Source organism: Trachypithecus francoisi, unplaced genomic scaffold, assembly GCF_009764315.1.
Source record: "Trachypithecus francoisi isolate TF-2019V2 unplaced genomic scaffold, Tfra_2.0 Lachesis_group0, whole genome shotgun sequence".
Lineage (NCBI taxonomy): Eukaryota > Metazoa > Chordata > Mammalia > Primates > Cercopithecidae > Trachypithecus > Trachypithecus francoisi.
This window is the reverse complement of record NW_022681453.1, coordinates 17,672,338-17,686,888: the sequence shown is the minus strand read 5'-3', so window position 1 is coordinate 17,686,888 and position 14,551 is coordinate 17,672,338. Positions and strand designations below refer to the sequence as shown.

Below are 14,551 nucleotides of genomic sequence, written 5' to 3'. Positions count from 1 at the left end.
ACTGAGCATACTGATACGAGAAACGGGTTCTGCCTTGCGGATACCCAGCCTGCCAGGAGATTCCTACCCAGTGGTGGGGTGGATCCCATAACCCGAGACCACTCAGAACCCAGGGACCCCAGAAGTGGCACGAGCCTGGCCCAGAGGAGGTAACCCCAAGCCAGGGAGGAATGTGAAGGGCTCAGTACCCCCTCTGGAGGAAAATTTTGAGGAACCTTGTTTGAGGCGGTCATTTCCTAAGCTAGCCTTCCAGTCTGAGCCCCAGCCCCAGCTTCTGGACTTGGACAGTCTCTCCTGTCATCGGCCATGGGTGGCCATGCAGGGGAGCCTCAAGATGGCTGAGGGTTTGGGGATGACCCCAACTCCCTCTCCCACAGCAGGGTCAGGAGGCTTGCTGGGAGGAGTGGGGTGGGATAAAGCCCAGCTCCAGACACTGAGAGGCCTGAGTCTGGCTTTCAGATACTGGCCTTAGGATGGTCCTCAGGGCTTGTGAGGGGTGTGGGTAAGGCTTTGGGTCCGTGAGCCTCACTGACAAGGGACAGAGAAATGGCCAAGGACTTCCTTCAAAGCTTCCTCCTGGTGGTTCTGAGCCTCCTCCCTCTGATTAGCGCCCAGGCCAGGTGAGATACCTTGGTGCCACAGTTCTCCTGTGTCCCCATATCCCAGGCCAGGCCACCTAGAGTGATGCTAGTCATGAAGTGTTTGAGAGTGATTAGACTGAAAAGAAAGCAGAGGCCACATCATGTCACAGGTGACTTTTATAGTTTGGGAAATTTGGTGCCACACAGGAGGGGGCTGACTGTGCCAGTCACCCTTGCTGGGACTTATGGTTGGGAAAGACTGGCCTTGCAGGAGTTGGGGGTGGGGTGGGATAGGAGATTTTGCTTCCAGAGTCTAGGGCACTCACTGTTTTCACACTGACTACCTGCAAACAGACACCTCTGTGTATTAACTGCTCCTAGCTAGGGGATGCCAGTCTGTAGGGGAGCCTGCCCTAGCCCGACTGCCCATCTGGTTTTTCTAAGTTGGTCCTGCCTTTTGGGTCGGGTTCGGGGAGCTGGGCAAAGCCCTGGTTCCCTAGAGACTAATGGCTGGCAAGCGATCCTATGCAGCTTCAGGACTCAGGCTTTCCCCCAACTCTCCACTCCCCACCCCTTACATTGGGCATACGAGGCCCCCTCCGACCCTAGGCTGAGGGCCTAAGGGAGCCGTTGAGAACCTTGGCCAGGGCTAAGCAGGCCAGTGCTCACCACCACCGCTGCCATCCCGCGCGTGCCTCCTCTCCAGTGGGATTCTGCCCTTAAGGCTCCGCCAGGGTCGGGGCGGGGCCGGTTGGGAGGCCCCGCCCCCAGCCCGCCCCCGGCCCGGGGTGCGAATCGGGTGCCGGCAAGCGGCTGGCGATGCTGGAGGTTCGCTAGCCGAAGCGGCTGCATCTGGGGCCGCGTCTGCCCCGTGTGCTCGGAGCGGATTCTACCCGCCGTCCCCGGAGCCCTCGGCGCCCCGCTGAGCCCGCGATCGCTTCCTCCCTGTGACCAACCGGCGCTGCAGGTGCGGAGCGGGCCGGGCTGGGGGCGCTTCCCGAACTCACGTTGTGGGGCCTTGGGGGATTGGTTCCCTGGCTCGAGGTTCGGGATGCAGAGTGCGCGGGGGCGCAGCGAGGGCTCGAGGTCCTGGCGGGGTCAGAGCGCGCGGGCTTTGCAGATTTGGGGGACGGAGTGCGGGGTCGGGCTAAAGTTCCCCATTACCTTGGACGGCTTGGGGGTCCTAGGGGGAAGCCTCTGCGACTTGGAATTATGAAAAGATTAACCCTCGAAGATTCGTGGTCCCCCGTGAGGATAGGGGCCGAGAGCTGAGCCGTCCCTCCCCGTTCCCAGAGCCGCCTCCAGCCCCTCCCAACTGTCCCCGGGCCCCTTCCCTCCCGCTTAGCAGTCACTAATTTCCATGACAACGGAGAGTTCTTTATGGACGACAACCCGGAGGGGGCTGGGCGGGGCTGCCGCGGAGTGGGGGAGGAAGCTCCAAGCCCCTGGGGACCAGCAGCCCCCCAGCCAAAATTCAGCTTCTAAGCCTTCACCTAGGGGCTAGCCGGGGGTCCAGTGCATGGACCCACGTGCACGGTGGGGATGGGGGCGCACATGTTCCTGCTGGGAGGTGCGGGGCTTGGTGCTCACACGTGTGCTTTCCGCATGTGTGTTGCTGTGCCAGCGGGGGCGAGCCAGCAGCACTTGGGAAGGGGGTCAGGGTGGCACCACGGTGGGGAGCAGGGCCCCTGGCAGGAGGTGGCTGGGATAGTGACAGCGTGAGCTTCTGCCTTCCCCAGCTTGTACTGTCTGGCAGAGACCCTGGGCTCTTGAGCCCCAGCCCCCTCCCCGCATAGCTCTGCCAAATTGCTTTTGTCCGCACCTCCCAGGCAGAGCCTGCTCCACCAGGTTCCTTCCTAAGGATCAGGGCCCTCTGTCCCACACTAAAAGCTCAGAGTCTGCAGTAGTCCAGTCCCTGTGCTGTACTCCCCTTACCCCCAAGTCCAGGCTTTGAGCCCCCAGGACTACCTTCAGAGACCTGGTGCCCTCCCCCACCCTCAGAGTTGATTCCTGGCAGCTCCAGCGACTTCTGAGCCTCAGTTTCCTCAACTGGGAAACTGGTGTCTCCACTCCCCTCAGGGTCAGGTTGGTTTCCAGGGTGGGGCAATGGTCTCCCTTTTCTAATACAGCATTTGGTGCGCACCCTTCAGGTGTCCCTCCTAGGCTGGCTGTTCACATATCTCTGATGGCCTTACTCTCCAGCCCCATGCCCTGGCCACCATTCACAGACAAGCAAGCAGTGGCAAGCAAGCCGTCCTCTGCTCTGGGAAAAGGCCAGATTCCATGGTTTCTATTTGGGGAAACTGAGGCATGGGGAGGGGAAGGGCTGTGCAGTTATTCTGTTTCTGGGTTGCTTGTGGTGCCGTTTCTGGCACTCATGGCAGGATCTGCTGTTGGGGGTGGTGAGAGGGGATTAAGAAGAGCTGTAAGAGGGGCTCTGGGGACCCAAAGCCTGGAGAGGATAGCAGATGGGGGAGGGGTTGGCTGGGAGGGTCTAGGTACAGCTGGGCCAACTGAGAAGAGGGACTATAAAGGGAAGCAACCAGGCATCCAAGCCTCATTTCCATCCCCCTGTGCGTCTGCCTTCAACACGTTGGACCTGCTTTACCTAAGCTGCCGTGATGGCAGAGAGATGGGCTGGGAACTGTCCTGACTGGGGGGCTGTAGCAGCTGGCCTCTTCCCCACCAAGATGCTTCAAGGAGCTGGCCTCCTTTTGGCTGTGCCTCCTACGCCAAGTTCAGTGTATGTTTGGGGGTTACGGAGGGTGCAAGCTCGAAGGTCCAGGTACCATGGATAGCTCCTGGCCCAGGGATTTAGAGCACATCACCATGGAGGCCTTAGGGCTGCTGGGCACGCATCCGCCCCCTTCAGAACTCCAGTCCACCTCCCCTTTCCTGCCCTTTGTACCTGTGTCCCTTTTACTTTGTCATCTCCTTGCTCCTCTTCCATCACAGGTTCTGTCTTTGTCTGTGTCTCTGCCCCATTCTCTTTTTTTCTAAATTCTCTCAATCTCCCCACCTCTTCTTTATTGATGGGGACCTGGGTCACAGAACCTTGAAGAAGGAGCCAGGTTAAAGTCTCAGGAAATTCTTGAAGAAGGGACCTAACCAACACATCTCCCCTCCCCCTCCCCTTGTTTTAAAACTTCCATCACCATAGCAACCCTTTACTCTAGTGCCTTCCTCTGCATTTCCCCTCCTCCACCCACAGGGAAGCAGAGCCTCCAGTGGATTCTCCTTCAGGGGTTCAGAGATTTGGATCCCAAGTGCTTGGGATGAGACAGCTGACCTTTGGCTTTGCCTGCATGTTGAGAGCCAAACTTTGAGGATGGCACTGGACTGCATGCCCACCCCCAGGATTGGAGAGACCTCCCCACAATACTCCTTCATTAGATAGGCAAAATTCAGCTGTAGGAACTTCTACCATGATTTAGCTGGAGCCTGAGGCTCAGTCAGGGCAGCCCCTTGACCAGTCCCCTGAAGCAATTGGATGGTGGTCTATAAGCTTGGCCCTTGTTCCTAATAGACCTTGAGTGAGGTCTTCAACTCCCCTATTCCTGTGGGTGACACCTCAGCTGTGAGTTAGGCAGGGCTTGGGCTTCAGTATGTTCATTGCAGCAGGAAACCCAGCCCCAGTCCTTGAGAGAGTAGAGCAGCAGAGAGGAGTGGGGTGCCTGCAGGCTGGTGTTCACAGCTACCACTAAATTGGGAGGTGCTGCCTACAGTTGTTGGGAGGCAGCTGGAGGCCTCTTGGGCCTCTCCTGGCCTCCCTAGATTTACTGCAAACTCTGGAGTCCCACGTGGCAGGGGACCAAGGTAGCAGGAAACTCTGTTTATGTCTATGACAGGTAGGGCCTGAACCAGGATGATCTCAGTGGAGGAGGGGACAGGACCCCAATGTGGGGCCTCTGGACCTCTTGGCCTTTGTTTTGTTTGGGCTTTCCCTGGGTCAGACTTACCTAAAGATGCAGTAGAGTCTTGGGGGACCATTTATCACCAGGGCAGCAACAGAGGACCCCTCAGGATTGCTGGAGGCTCAATTCCCTGAGCCCAGTGGTCGGACCCTGGGAGCAGGCTGTAACTGGGGAGTGCTTGGCTCTCAGGCTCCCTGAGAGCCAGCTGGAGGGCAATGGCAGCACCAGGGCCTGCACTCCCCATAAGCTCCCTTTGGGCAGCCCACAGTGCATACTGTTCAGTTCCTCTGCAGAGAGTGGAGGGAGCCATGTCTCTAGGGAAATGACTGTTGTGGGGCTCCCGTGCCCTTCCATGGCCTAAGTGTACCTGAGGAAGAGCTCAGGTCCTGTGTGCTGAGAGGAGAGCTCTCCATTGTTGGGTGTTGGGTCTGGGCCATGGGGGTGAGAAATGCAAACCCCTTCCACCTGGCCTCCTCCCTTTCTGAGAGCTGTCCCTTGATTGTTCCTCCCAGGTCTCCTTTGTTGCAAGCAGGTGCCCAGGGCTTGGTGCACACACCGGAAGCCTCCCAGGGAGCAACAGTGGATAGCAGATGGTGGAGTGGGGGTGGGCAGAGGGAACCAGGGTGCTAATTGAAAGCCAGGCCCCTCTTTCTCCTCTCTTTGCCCTGGGGCCAAGTCCGGGGCCCCAAGCCAGTATAGTTAGACTGGTGAGGAGGAGGAGGAGGAGGAGGAGGAGGAGGAGGAGTGACTGGCTGAAATTTGGGCAGCCATAGTAGGGGGCAGGGGAGACAGATCTGTTCCCATCTCAGCCTTGAGGCTGCAGGACATGGCTCCAGGCTGACATTATGGGATGGAGGCCCAGCTTTCTGTGGTAGAGATAGACCCCCATGACCAGCCCTGGGCCCCAGTGGGCATGAATGCATATGCAGAGCTGAAAGCTGGGGCCAGGATCAGGGACAGGCATGCACAAAACCTCCCGCCCACGCCACACTGGTAGAGCCGGGAGCTGTTGGAGTGGGGTGGGGGGTGGGGCATGGAGGTTGTGGAAGGTATCTCAGAAAAGGACCATTTGAGTCTGGCCTTGGAGCGTCAGGATTGTTTTGGACAATGTGTTGCACAAACCACCTTATAATGTCAGCAATCACAATGAAAGAAGAGATTCAGTTCTGCTCTCAGCACCTTGCTCATGTGGCAGCTGCTCCACAGGAAAGCCAAGGTGGGCAGAGCTCTTGCCAGTGCCCACACTTCCTACCATTGAGTGGACACAGTTGAGCTGGCGAGTCACCTGTTGTTGGACATTTAGGTAGTTGCTAAATTTTTTTTAGTGTTATAAATAACTCTGCCGTGACAAATAGGAATCTGACGGGAGGCTTTTGGGGGAAGGGCACTCTTGCCAGAGGGAATGGTGTAAGCAAAGCAACAGAGCTGGGGCACAGGTCCCTTCCAGCCCTCTTGGGAGACTACAGTCTAAGGTACCACCCTCCTGCCCAGTACATGGCCCTTAGACTGAGAGGACTGTTGCAGGCCCCCTCCCGCAGATGTTGTATGAAAATGTGTGGCCGGCAATGGTAACTGGCTATGCCTCTGCTCTCAGCTGTGAGGATGAGATTCTGGCCACATGCTTCTCCCCAGTGGAGGAGATGCAGCGTTGTGGCCATGGTGGCAGACATGCAGTCAGTGACGATCTTCAAAGCCTCTCCTTTGCCTCTGCTGTGCCTCATAAGACGGCTTAAACCCTGTCTGGGATGATGCTGATGAAATGCATTTGTGGCCGGGCGCGGTGGCTCACGCCTGTAGTCCCAGCACTTTGGGAGGCTGAGGCGGGTGGATCACGAGGTCAGGAGATCAAGACCATCCTGGCTAACATGGTGAAACCCCGTCTCTACTAAAAATACAAAAAATTAGCTGGGCGTGGTGGCAGGCGCCTGTAGTTCCAGCTACTTGGGAGGCTGAGGCAGGAGAATGGCATGAACCCAGGAGGTGGAGCTTGCAGTGAGCTGAGATCGCACCACTGCACTCCAGCCTGGGCCACAGAGCAAGACTCTGCCTCAAAAAAAAAAAAAAAAAAAAAAAGCATTTGTATTCCCTGAGCCCAAGAAACTCAGATTAAGGAATTATAGAGTTTGTTCCCTAATGCTGAAGGCAAATCTGAGGGAGAATTTCCAGGGCTGTGACTCCTGGGAATCACAGCCTAGTGGCTGGCTTCTGCCTGGGAGGAAGCAAGTAGCAGCCAGGGTTGGCCATGGGGCTTTGTTTGGGTCCTGGTCTTTGACCTTGCCTGGCAGAGTTCATCTTGCCAAGCTGCCTCCTCCCTTCTCCACTACCTTGAGGCTGTGAGTGCCTTCAGGTCAGGGAATATCTAGGTACCCCCAGGCCCTAGCTCAGGCCCTGCACACAGCAAGTGCTAATTGGCATGGAGGGAAAACATGCATAGTCAGCAGAGGCAGAGCAATTTCAGTGCAGCCTCAGTGCAGAGCTTGCTGTAGTCCATGTCACACTGACCAGGCATTATGGAGGCATACCCTGGCGTCAGATCTGTGAAGGTCTAGTCACTAACTCCCCACCCCCACCTTTGAGCATGGGCTATGAGTGCCTTTTCCTTTAGACACTGGAGTCAGCCCACCCACCACCACAGATGAGGATTGGGCTGTAATTGGCAGGATTGCAGACCTGTGGGACACCGTGCCCCAGGTGGAAAGAGTGCCTAGAGCTCACTGAGCCAGCTGTATCTGTTCTGTTTGGGGGCCTCGCACCTGGACATGACAGCCAAGGTCCCCTGTGGGCCCCAGTGGGCATGAATGCATATGCAGAGCTGAAAGCTGGGACCAGGAGCAGGCTTGTTTTGCTCTTCCTGACCAGTATACCTACATACCTCCTGTCAAATCCTTCCCTTCTGAGTCCTAATGCTGCCTCCAAAGCTTTACCTTACCCCTCCACCCAGATTATCCCTCTGAGGAATCACCCAAGCACTGTGCCTGAGTGCAGTATTTACTAAATTCATCAAAGTCGGCCGGGCGCGGTGGCTCAAGCCTGTAATCCCAGCACTTTGGGAGGCCGAGGCGGGCGGATCACGAGGTCAGGAGATCGAGACCATCCTGGCTAACATGGTGAAACCCCGTCTCTACTAAAAAATACAAAAAAATTAGCCGGGCGAGGTGGTGGGCGCCTGTAGTCCCAGCTACTCGGGAGGCTGAGGCAGGAGAATGGCGTGAACCCGGGAGGCGGAGCTTGCAGTGAGCTGAGATCGGCCACTGCACTCCAGCCTGGGCGGCAGAGCCAGACTCCGTCTCAAAAAAAAAAAAAAAAAAAAAGTCATTACAGTAAAATAGTAAAAATTCACACAGAAAATTAATAAACAGAAGATATGTCTGCCCTTTTGACATCCAATTCTTTGCCCAGGAGAGAACTCTTATTTCCTTCAGCATTCTTCCAGAAAAGAGTTTGTGAGTGTATATCAGTATGTAAACTTTAAAAAATTTACCCAAGCCAGGTGTGGTGGCTCACTCCTGTAATCCCAGCACTTTGGGAAGCTGAGGCAGGAGGACTGCTTGAGCCCAAGAGTTTGAGAACAGCCTGGACAACATAATGAAATCCTGTCTCTACAAAAAAATTTTAAAAATTAGCCAGTTGTGGTGGTGCGCACCTGGGGTCCGGTCCTAGCTACTCAGGAGGCTGAGGTGGGAGGATTGCTTGAGCCCAGGAGGTTAAGGCTGAAGTAAGCTGTGATTTTGCCACTGCATTCCAGCCTGGGTGACAGAACAGCCGGGTGTGGTGCTGGTGCCGGTAATCCCAGCTGCAGTAGGAGGATCGTTTGAGTTCAGGAGCTCTGGGCTGTAGTGTGCTATGCCAGTTGGGTGTCTACACTAGGTTTGGCATTAGTATGGTGACTTCCTGGGAGCTGGAGACCATCAGGTTGCCTAAAGGAGGGGTGAAGCAACCAAGATCAGAAACGAAGCAGGTCAAAACTCCTGTGCTGGTAAGTAGTGGGCTTGCGCCCATGAATAGCCACTGCACTCCAGCCTGGGCAACATAGTGAGACCTGTCTCTAAAAAAAGAAAGCAAGAAAGAAAAGAAAAGAAATAGGTCTTCCAGAATCCCCCCATGTGTCCTGATTCAATCATAACCCCTACTTTTCTCTTAGAAGGGACCATTATCTGACTCTGCTTATTTCCTAGCTTTTCTTTATAGCTCTACTGCTGTGTTTGTATCCCCAATACGGGTTTGTTCTGCCTGTTTGAACTCTCTATCGATAGACTCATACTATATGTATTCTTTTGTGTCTTTTTGCATTAACGCTGTGTAAGAGTCACCAGGTGGTTGGTATAGCTGTAGTCCTTTGTTTCCATTGCTGTATAATATTCCATTGTGTGACTGTACCACAATACATCTTGTTGGTGGTGGTATTTGGTCTGTTTTCAATTTTTGGCGATTATGTATATGGCCACTCTGAGCATTGTATGACTGTCCTGATGCACGAATATGTGTACTTCTGTAGGCACGTATTTAGGAGTGCAATTACTGGTTCCTAGGGTATGTTTGTTTGACTTTAGTGGTTTTACCAAACTGCTTTACAAAGGGGAGGTTGCCCTCTCCTAGCAGTGCTGACGTTCTTCATATATCTGCTAACACTTGTTAGCTCTAGACCTTCAGAGATGATTAGCAGGTGGGTGGGTGGTTATAGCCCCCTTCATCTGTAAAATAGCTGAAATTTAAATAAACTGCTGGCCGGGCGCGGTGACTCAAGCCTGTAATCCCAGCACTTTGGGAGGCCGAGACGGGCGGATCACGCGGTCAGGAGATCGAGACCATCCTGGCTAACACGGTGAAACCCCGTCTCCACTAAAAAAATACAAAAACTAGCTGGGTGCGGTGGCGGGCGCCTGTAGTCCCAGCTACACGGGAGGCTGAGGCAGGAGAATGGCGTGAACCCGGGAGGCGGAGCTTGCAGTGAGTGGAGATCGCACCACTGCACTCCAGCCTGGGCGACAGAGCGAGACTCCGTCTCAGAAAAAAAAAAAAAATAAAATAAAATAAAATAAACTGCTTGATAAGCCTTTTTTTTTTTTGAGTGTATAGAATACAAAACTATTCCCTTATATATCAGTTTAATACATTTTTCTTATGTAGGCTGTTGTAGTTCAGGCAGCCAAGCTGAGTAGCTGGATGTCTAGCCAGAAAAGCACGGGTAGGATCTGAGCCTGCCTATCCTCTAGCCCCTCCTGGTATGGTCTCTGCCCCTAGTTTGGCCTGAGCCAGATTGGGGTCTCCCAAAATCAGCCCCTATGTTGTGGGGAAGTGGAGAGTAGTACAGCTAAGCCAGACCCCATCGTGCCCGCAGGTTAGAGCCCGGCAATGCCGTTTGGGTGTGTGACTCTGGGCGACAAGAAGAACTATAACCAGCCATCGGAGGTGACTGACAGATATGATTTGGGACAGGTCATCAAGACGTGAGTGCCGGGCCTGTCAGGCAGGGCTGGGTGGGCTGGTGGGCAAGGGCTAGGGAAGTGGGAGTGGAGTGCAGCTGACACTAAGACCAGGCCTGAGTGGGTGCCTGTCGGCCGCAGTGAGGAGTTCTGTGAAATCTTCCGGGCCAAGGACAAGACAACAGGCAAGCTGCACACCTGCAAGAAGTTCCAGAAGCGGGATGGCCGCAAGGTGCGGAAAGCTGCCAAGAACGAGATAGGCATCCTCAAGATGTGAGTTTGAGGCCTGGGATTGGGGCAGGGTGGGAGGCAGCAGGGAAGAGCTTAGAGGGCAAGTGGCCTCAGGCAGTCCCAGCCTCTGGCCAATTAGTCTGCTGTGGCCACTGTGGCAATTACAGCCTCTCCCAGGGGCTCATCCAGGCTTAACTACTGGCTCCCCTCCCTGTTGCCAGGGTGAAGCATCCCAACATCCTACAACTGGTGGATGTGTTTGTGACCCGCAGGGAGTACTTTATCTTCCTGGAGCTGTGAGTGTGGGTCTGGGGTCCCAAGATTCCCCAGCGCCCAGGGCTTTCACCTTTCCCACCCTCTGCAGCTAAGGAAACCCCCTTTCTGGACCCTTGGTGTCCCAGGTCCCTGTGCCTTGCTCAGCCAACTGCCTGGCGCAGGCAGCTCACCCAAGTGCTCCTGCCCTACCCCCGATTCTGCCCACACCAGGCTCAGGGGCTGGTGTCCCTCAGGGCCACGGGGAGGGAGGTGTTTGACTGGATCCTGGACCAGGGCTACTACTCGGAGCGAGACACGAGCAACGTGGTACGGCAGGTCCTGGAGGCCGTGGCCTATTTGCACTCACTCAAGATCGTGCACAGGAATCTCAAGGTGAGGTCAGAGCCAGAGTCAAAGGGGCCAGTTGGCAACTGGGCTGGTGCTGGGGTGGGCAGAACCTCGGGGCCTTGGTCTAGCCTCCGAGGTCCTCATGGTGTCTTCTGTTCACCCACATGCTATTCTCACACCACAGCTGGAGAACCTGGTTTACTACAACCGGCTGAAGAACTCTAAGATTGTCATCAGTGACTTCCATCTGGCTAAGCTAGAAAATGGCCTCATCAAGGAGCCCTGTGGGACCCCCGAGTATCTGGGCAAGCAGGGGGTGGGGCAGGGCAGGGGGAGAATGGGGGGCAGCCTTCAGGGAGCTGCTCTGGGCAGGGGGAAAATGTGCTCATCTCAGGAAGCTGGTGTGGATGGTACTGGACCTGGCTAGGCCTGATACTGACCAGCAGATGGGCACTGTGTTTGTAGCCCCAGAGGTGGTAGGCCGGCAGCGATATGGACGCCCTGTGGACTGCTGGGCCATTGGAGTCATCATGTACATCCTGTGAGTGGACAGATGGACAAGCAGGCTTACAGTCAGATGGGGTGGGGGCATGTGTCTGTGGCCTTTCTGTGTGACCCTTCCCCCATGCAGGCTTTCAGGCAACCCACCTTTCTATGAGGAGGTGGAAGAAGATGATTATGAGAACCACGATAAGAATCTCTTCCGCAAGATCCTGGCTGGTGACTATGAGTTTGACTCTCCATATTGGGATGATATTTCGCAGGCAGGTGAGGAGGTGCCTGCCCAGTACTTGGTAGAATGCAAGGGAGTGGGGAGGGGGTCCTGCTCTCAGCTTTCTCTGTGGTATTCTGCTTCTGTCCCCCAGCCCATTCATCACATCTAGACATTGAGATGGGGTGCCCATGCCTAGCCCCTCCTTGGTTTTGTCCACAGCCAAAGACCTGGTCACAAGGCTGATGGAGGTGGAGCAAGACCAGCGGATCACTGCAGAAGAGGCTATCTCCCACGAGTGGTGAGCAGGGTCCAGGGGAGGGTGGGAGAGGCCAGGGTCCCCCCCACACCTAGCAGCCACATCTTTGAGGCCTAGAAGGCATGCAGGCACCTAGAGCTCAGGCCAGCCCAGAGGCTCTGCGTGGTAGTCCCTGGATGCCACATGGAAGGGCTGGGCAGAGTCTCCATAAAGGCTCATTCTCTTAGATCCAGACACACTTGCACCCTTTCCAGGATTTCTGGCAATGCTGCTTCTGATAAGAACATCAAGGATGGTGTCTGTGCCCAGATTGAAAAGAACTTTGCCAGGGCCAAGTGGAAGGTAAGGCTTGGATAGCTCCCTTCTTGGCTCTATCCCAAGTATTCCTTCTGGCACTCAGTTTCTTGCCTGCATCACACCCCTGCAGCCACACACAAGCTTTTCTCAGGCCATCAGGTGTGGGTGTAGCCACTGTGATTACCTTAAGTAGGAGTGCTGAGCAGCTGGGTACTTGGCCCTGGGGTGGATGGAGGTGGCCGGGGGTACTATGGAAGGAGTTTGGTCTGGTCACTGGCAAGCAATGGATTCAGCAAGCTTCACCCTTAGCCTTTCTCCACTGTGCTCCTTTCAGAAGGCTGTCCGAGTGACCACCCTCATGAAACGGCTCCGGGCGCCAGAGCAGTCCAGCACGGCTGCAGCCCAGTCGGCCTCAGCCACAGACACTGCCACCCCCGGGGCTGCAGGTGGGGCCACAGCTGCAGCTGCTAGTGGAGCTACCCCAGCCCCTGAGGGTGATGCTGCTCATGCTGCAAAGAGTGATAATGTGGCCCCCGCAGACCGTAGTGCCACCCCAGCCACAGATGGAAGTGCCACCCCAGCCACTGATGGCAGTGTCACCCCAGCCACTGATGGAAGCATCACTCCAGCCACTGATGGGAGTGTCACCCCAGCCACTGACAGGAGCGCTACTCCAGCCACTGATGGGAGAGCCACACCAGCCACAGAAGAGAGCACTGTGCCCACCATCCAAAGCAGTGCCACACTGGCCACCAAGGCAGCTGCCACCCCTGAGCCGGCTATGGCCCAGCCGGACAGCACAGCCCCAGAGGGCACCACAGGCCAGGCTCCACCCTCTAGTAAAGGGGAAGAGGCTGCTGGTTATGCCCAGGAGTCTCAAAGGGAGGAGGCCAGCTGAGTAGGCAGCCTGGTGAGGGGGGCGGGGGATGGGCAGGAGGGTGGGAGAGTGGATGAGGGGCTTCTCACTGTACATAGAGTCACTGGCATGATGCCCTCGCTCCCCCATGCCCCCACATCCCAGTAGGGCATACTTAGGGGTCACGGGAGAGCAGTCTCGTCTCCTGTGTGTATGTGTGTGAGTGGTGGGCAGGCCAGTGGCAGGGCCGGCCCCAGCCCCTGCATGGATTCCTTGTGGCTTTTCTGTCTTTTGCTAGCTTCACCAGTTTCTGTTCCTTGTGGGATGCTGCTCTAGGGTTACTCAGGGGGCTCCTGCTCTCCTTCCCCTTCCCTTCTTGCCTCATCATTCCCCTAGGCAGGCCCTGCAGGTCCCACACTCTCCCAGGCCCTAAACTTGGGCGGCCTTGCCCTGAGAGCTGGTCCTCCAGCGAGGCCCTGTCAGCGGTCTTAGGCTCCTGCACAGGAAGGTGTGTGCCTGTGGTGTGTGGGCTGCTCTAGGAGCGGATACAGGCTGGTATAGAGGATGCAGAAAGGTAGGGCAGTATGTTTAAGTCCAGACTGGGCACATGGCTAGGGACACTGCTCTCTAGCTGTGGGGGTCCTCAGGAGTGGAGAGAATGAGTAGGAAGGCAGAAGCTTCCATATTTGTCCCTCCTAAGACCCTGTTATTTGTGTTATTTCCTGCCCTCCTGAGTGCTGCAGTGGGCTGCCCTGTACCTTGAACCTCATGAGCCTCTAAGGGAAAGGAGGAACAATTAGGATGTGGCAATGAGACCTGGCAGGCAGAGTACAAGCCCAGCACCCAGTGTTCCAGCCTAACTAGGTCCTTACCCTGGGCCAAACAGGGAGAGCTGATATCTCCTTGCTCTTCTTAGATGCCCACCCCCTACAATCTCAGCCCACAAGTCCTCTCCACCCTAGGGGGCTTGCTGCATGGCAATACCCCATAATCTGATTTGGGGGTTTGCCCTTTACAGGGGCAGATTTTCTGCTGAGTTCAACAATGAAATGAGGAGGAACTCCCTCTATTTCTACAGCTCACTTCTATCAGAGGCCCAGGTGCCTCAGAGCCACATTGAGTTGCTGTTGCTGGGATGAGGAAGTAGAGTTAAACTCCCCAGTTTCCTGAGGGAGGCTCCTGACAGGTGCCCTTTGTCAGACCCTATCACAGCCTGGACAGGCAGCCACATTGGTCCTCGCCCTTGCTTGGCACTCCTTGGTGGTCCTGCCCTTCTCCCTGCATGCCTATGGGTCTGCTCTGGTGTGTGAAGGTCGGTGGGTTAACTGTGTGCCTGCTGAACCTGGCAAATAAACATCACCCTGCAAAGCCTCTGGCCACCCTCTCGCCTTTGCTTCCTCTGTCCTACTGGGGAGGAGCCCCTGGAAGGCAGTGGGGAGGGGAGAGACTGGGAGCAGGTTCATAAGTAGTGGCTGGGAGTAGTAGTGAACAGTGCCCTGTGGATTTCTTGGGCTGAGAGTGAAGATCATCCTCACCACAATATATTCCTCAATGGTGGTGGTGGTGGGGGTCCTCTGGACTCTAGAAATCCATGTGAGTAGTGGGTCTTGGGCTGCATTTGGACCAAGGAATACTCCCTGGGCTGAGAGCTCAAGTAAGGGCTGCTGTTTTTGAC

General features: G+C 55.7%; 1 protein-coding gene across 1 annotated transcript; it reads left to right on the top strand.

Moving 5' to 3' along the window:
- The first annotated feature begins 1,241 nt into the window (after window positions 1-1,241).
- Window positions 1,242-14,255, top strand: CAMKV (CaM kinase like vesicle associated). Its single transcript, XM_033208051.1, has 12 exons — window positions 1,242-1,548; window positions 9,834-9,942; window positions 10,060-10,191; window positions 10,371-10,445; window positions 10,659-10,797; window positions 10,937-11,057; window positions 11,218-11,293; window positions 11,384-11,520; window positions 11,687-11,765; window positions 11,978-12,065; window positions 12,355-12,466; window positions 12,560-14,255. Exons 2-12 carry the CDS (start codon window positions 9,848-9,850, stop codon window positions 12,916-12,918), a joined length of 1,413 nt encoding a protein of 470 aa, XP_033063942.1. The 5' UTR covers window positions 1,242-1,548; window positions 9,834-9,847; the 3' UTR covers window positions 12,919-14,255.
- The last annotated feature ends 296 nt before the right edge of the window (window positions 14,256-14,551 follow it).

What these genes read in the sequence shown, in the direction of transcription:
- CAMKV (XM_033208051.1), top strand. Translation starts at nt 9,848, where the DNA reads ATGCCGTTTGGGTGTGTGACTCTGGGCGACAAGAAGAACTATAACCAG. An exon ending in GGATGATATTTCGCAGGCAG is followed by an intron (nt 11,521 to 11,686) that starts GTGAGGAGGTGC and finishes TTTTGTCCACAG; the next exon opens with CCAAAGACCTGGTCACAAGG. An exon ending in GAGGCTATCTCCCACGAGTG is followed by an intron (nt 11,766 to 11,977) that starts GTGAGCAGGGTC and finishes CACCCTTTCCAG; the next exon opens with GATTTCTGGCAATGCTGCTT.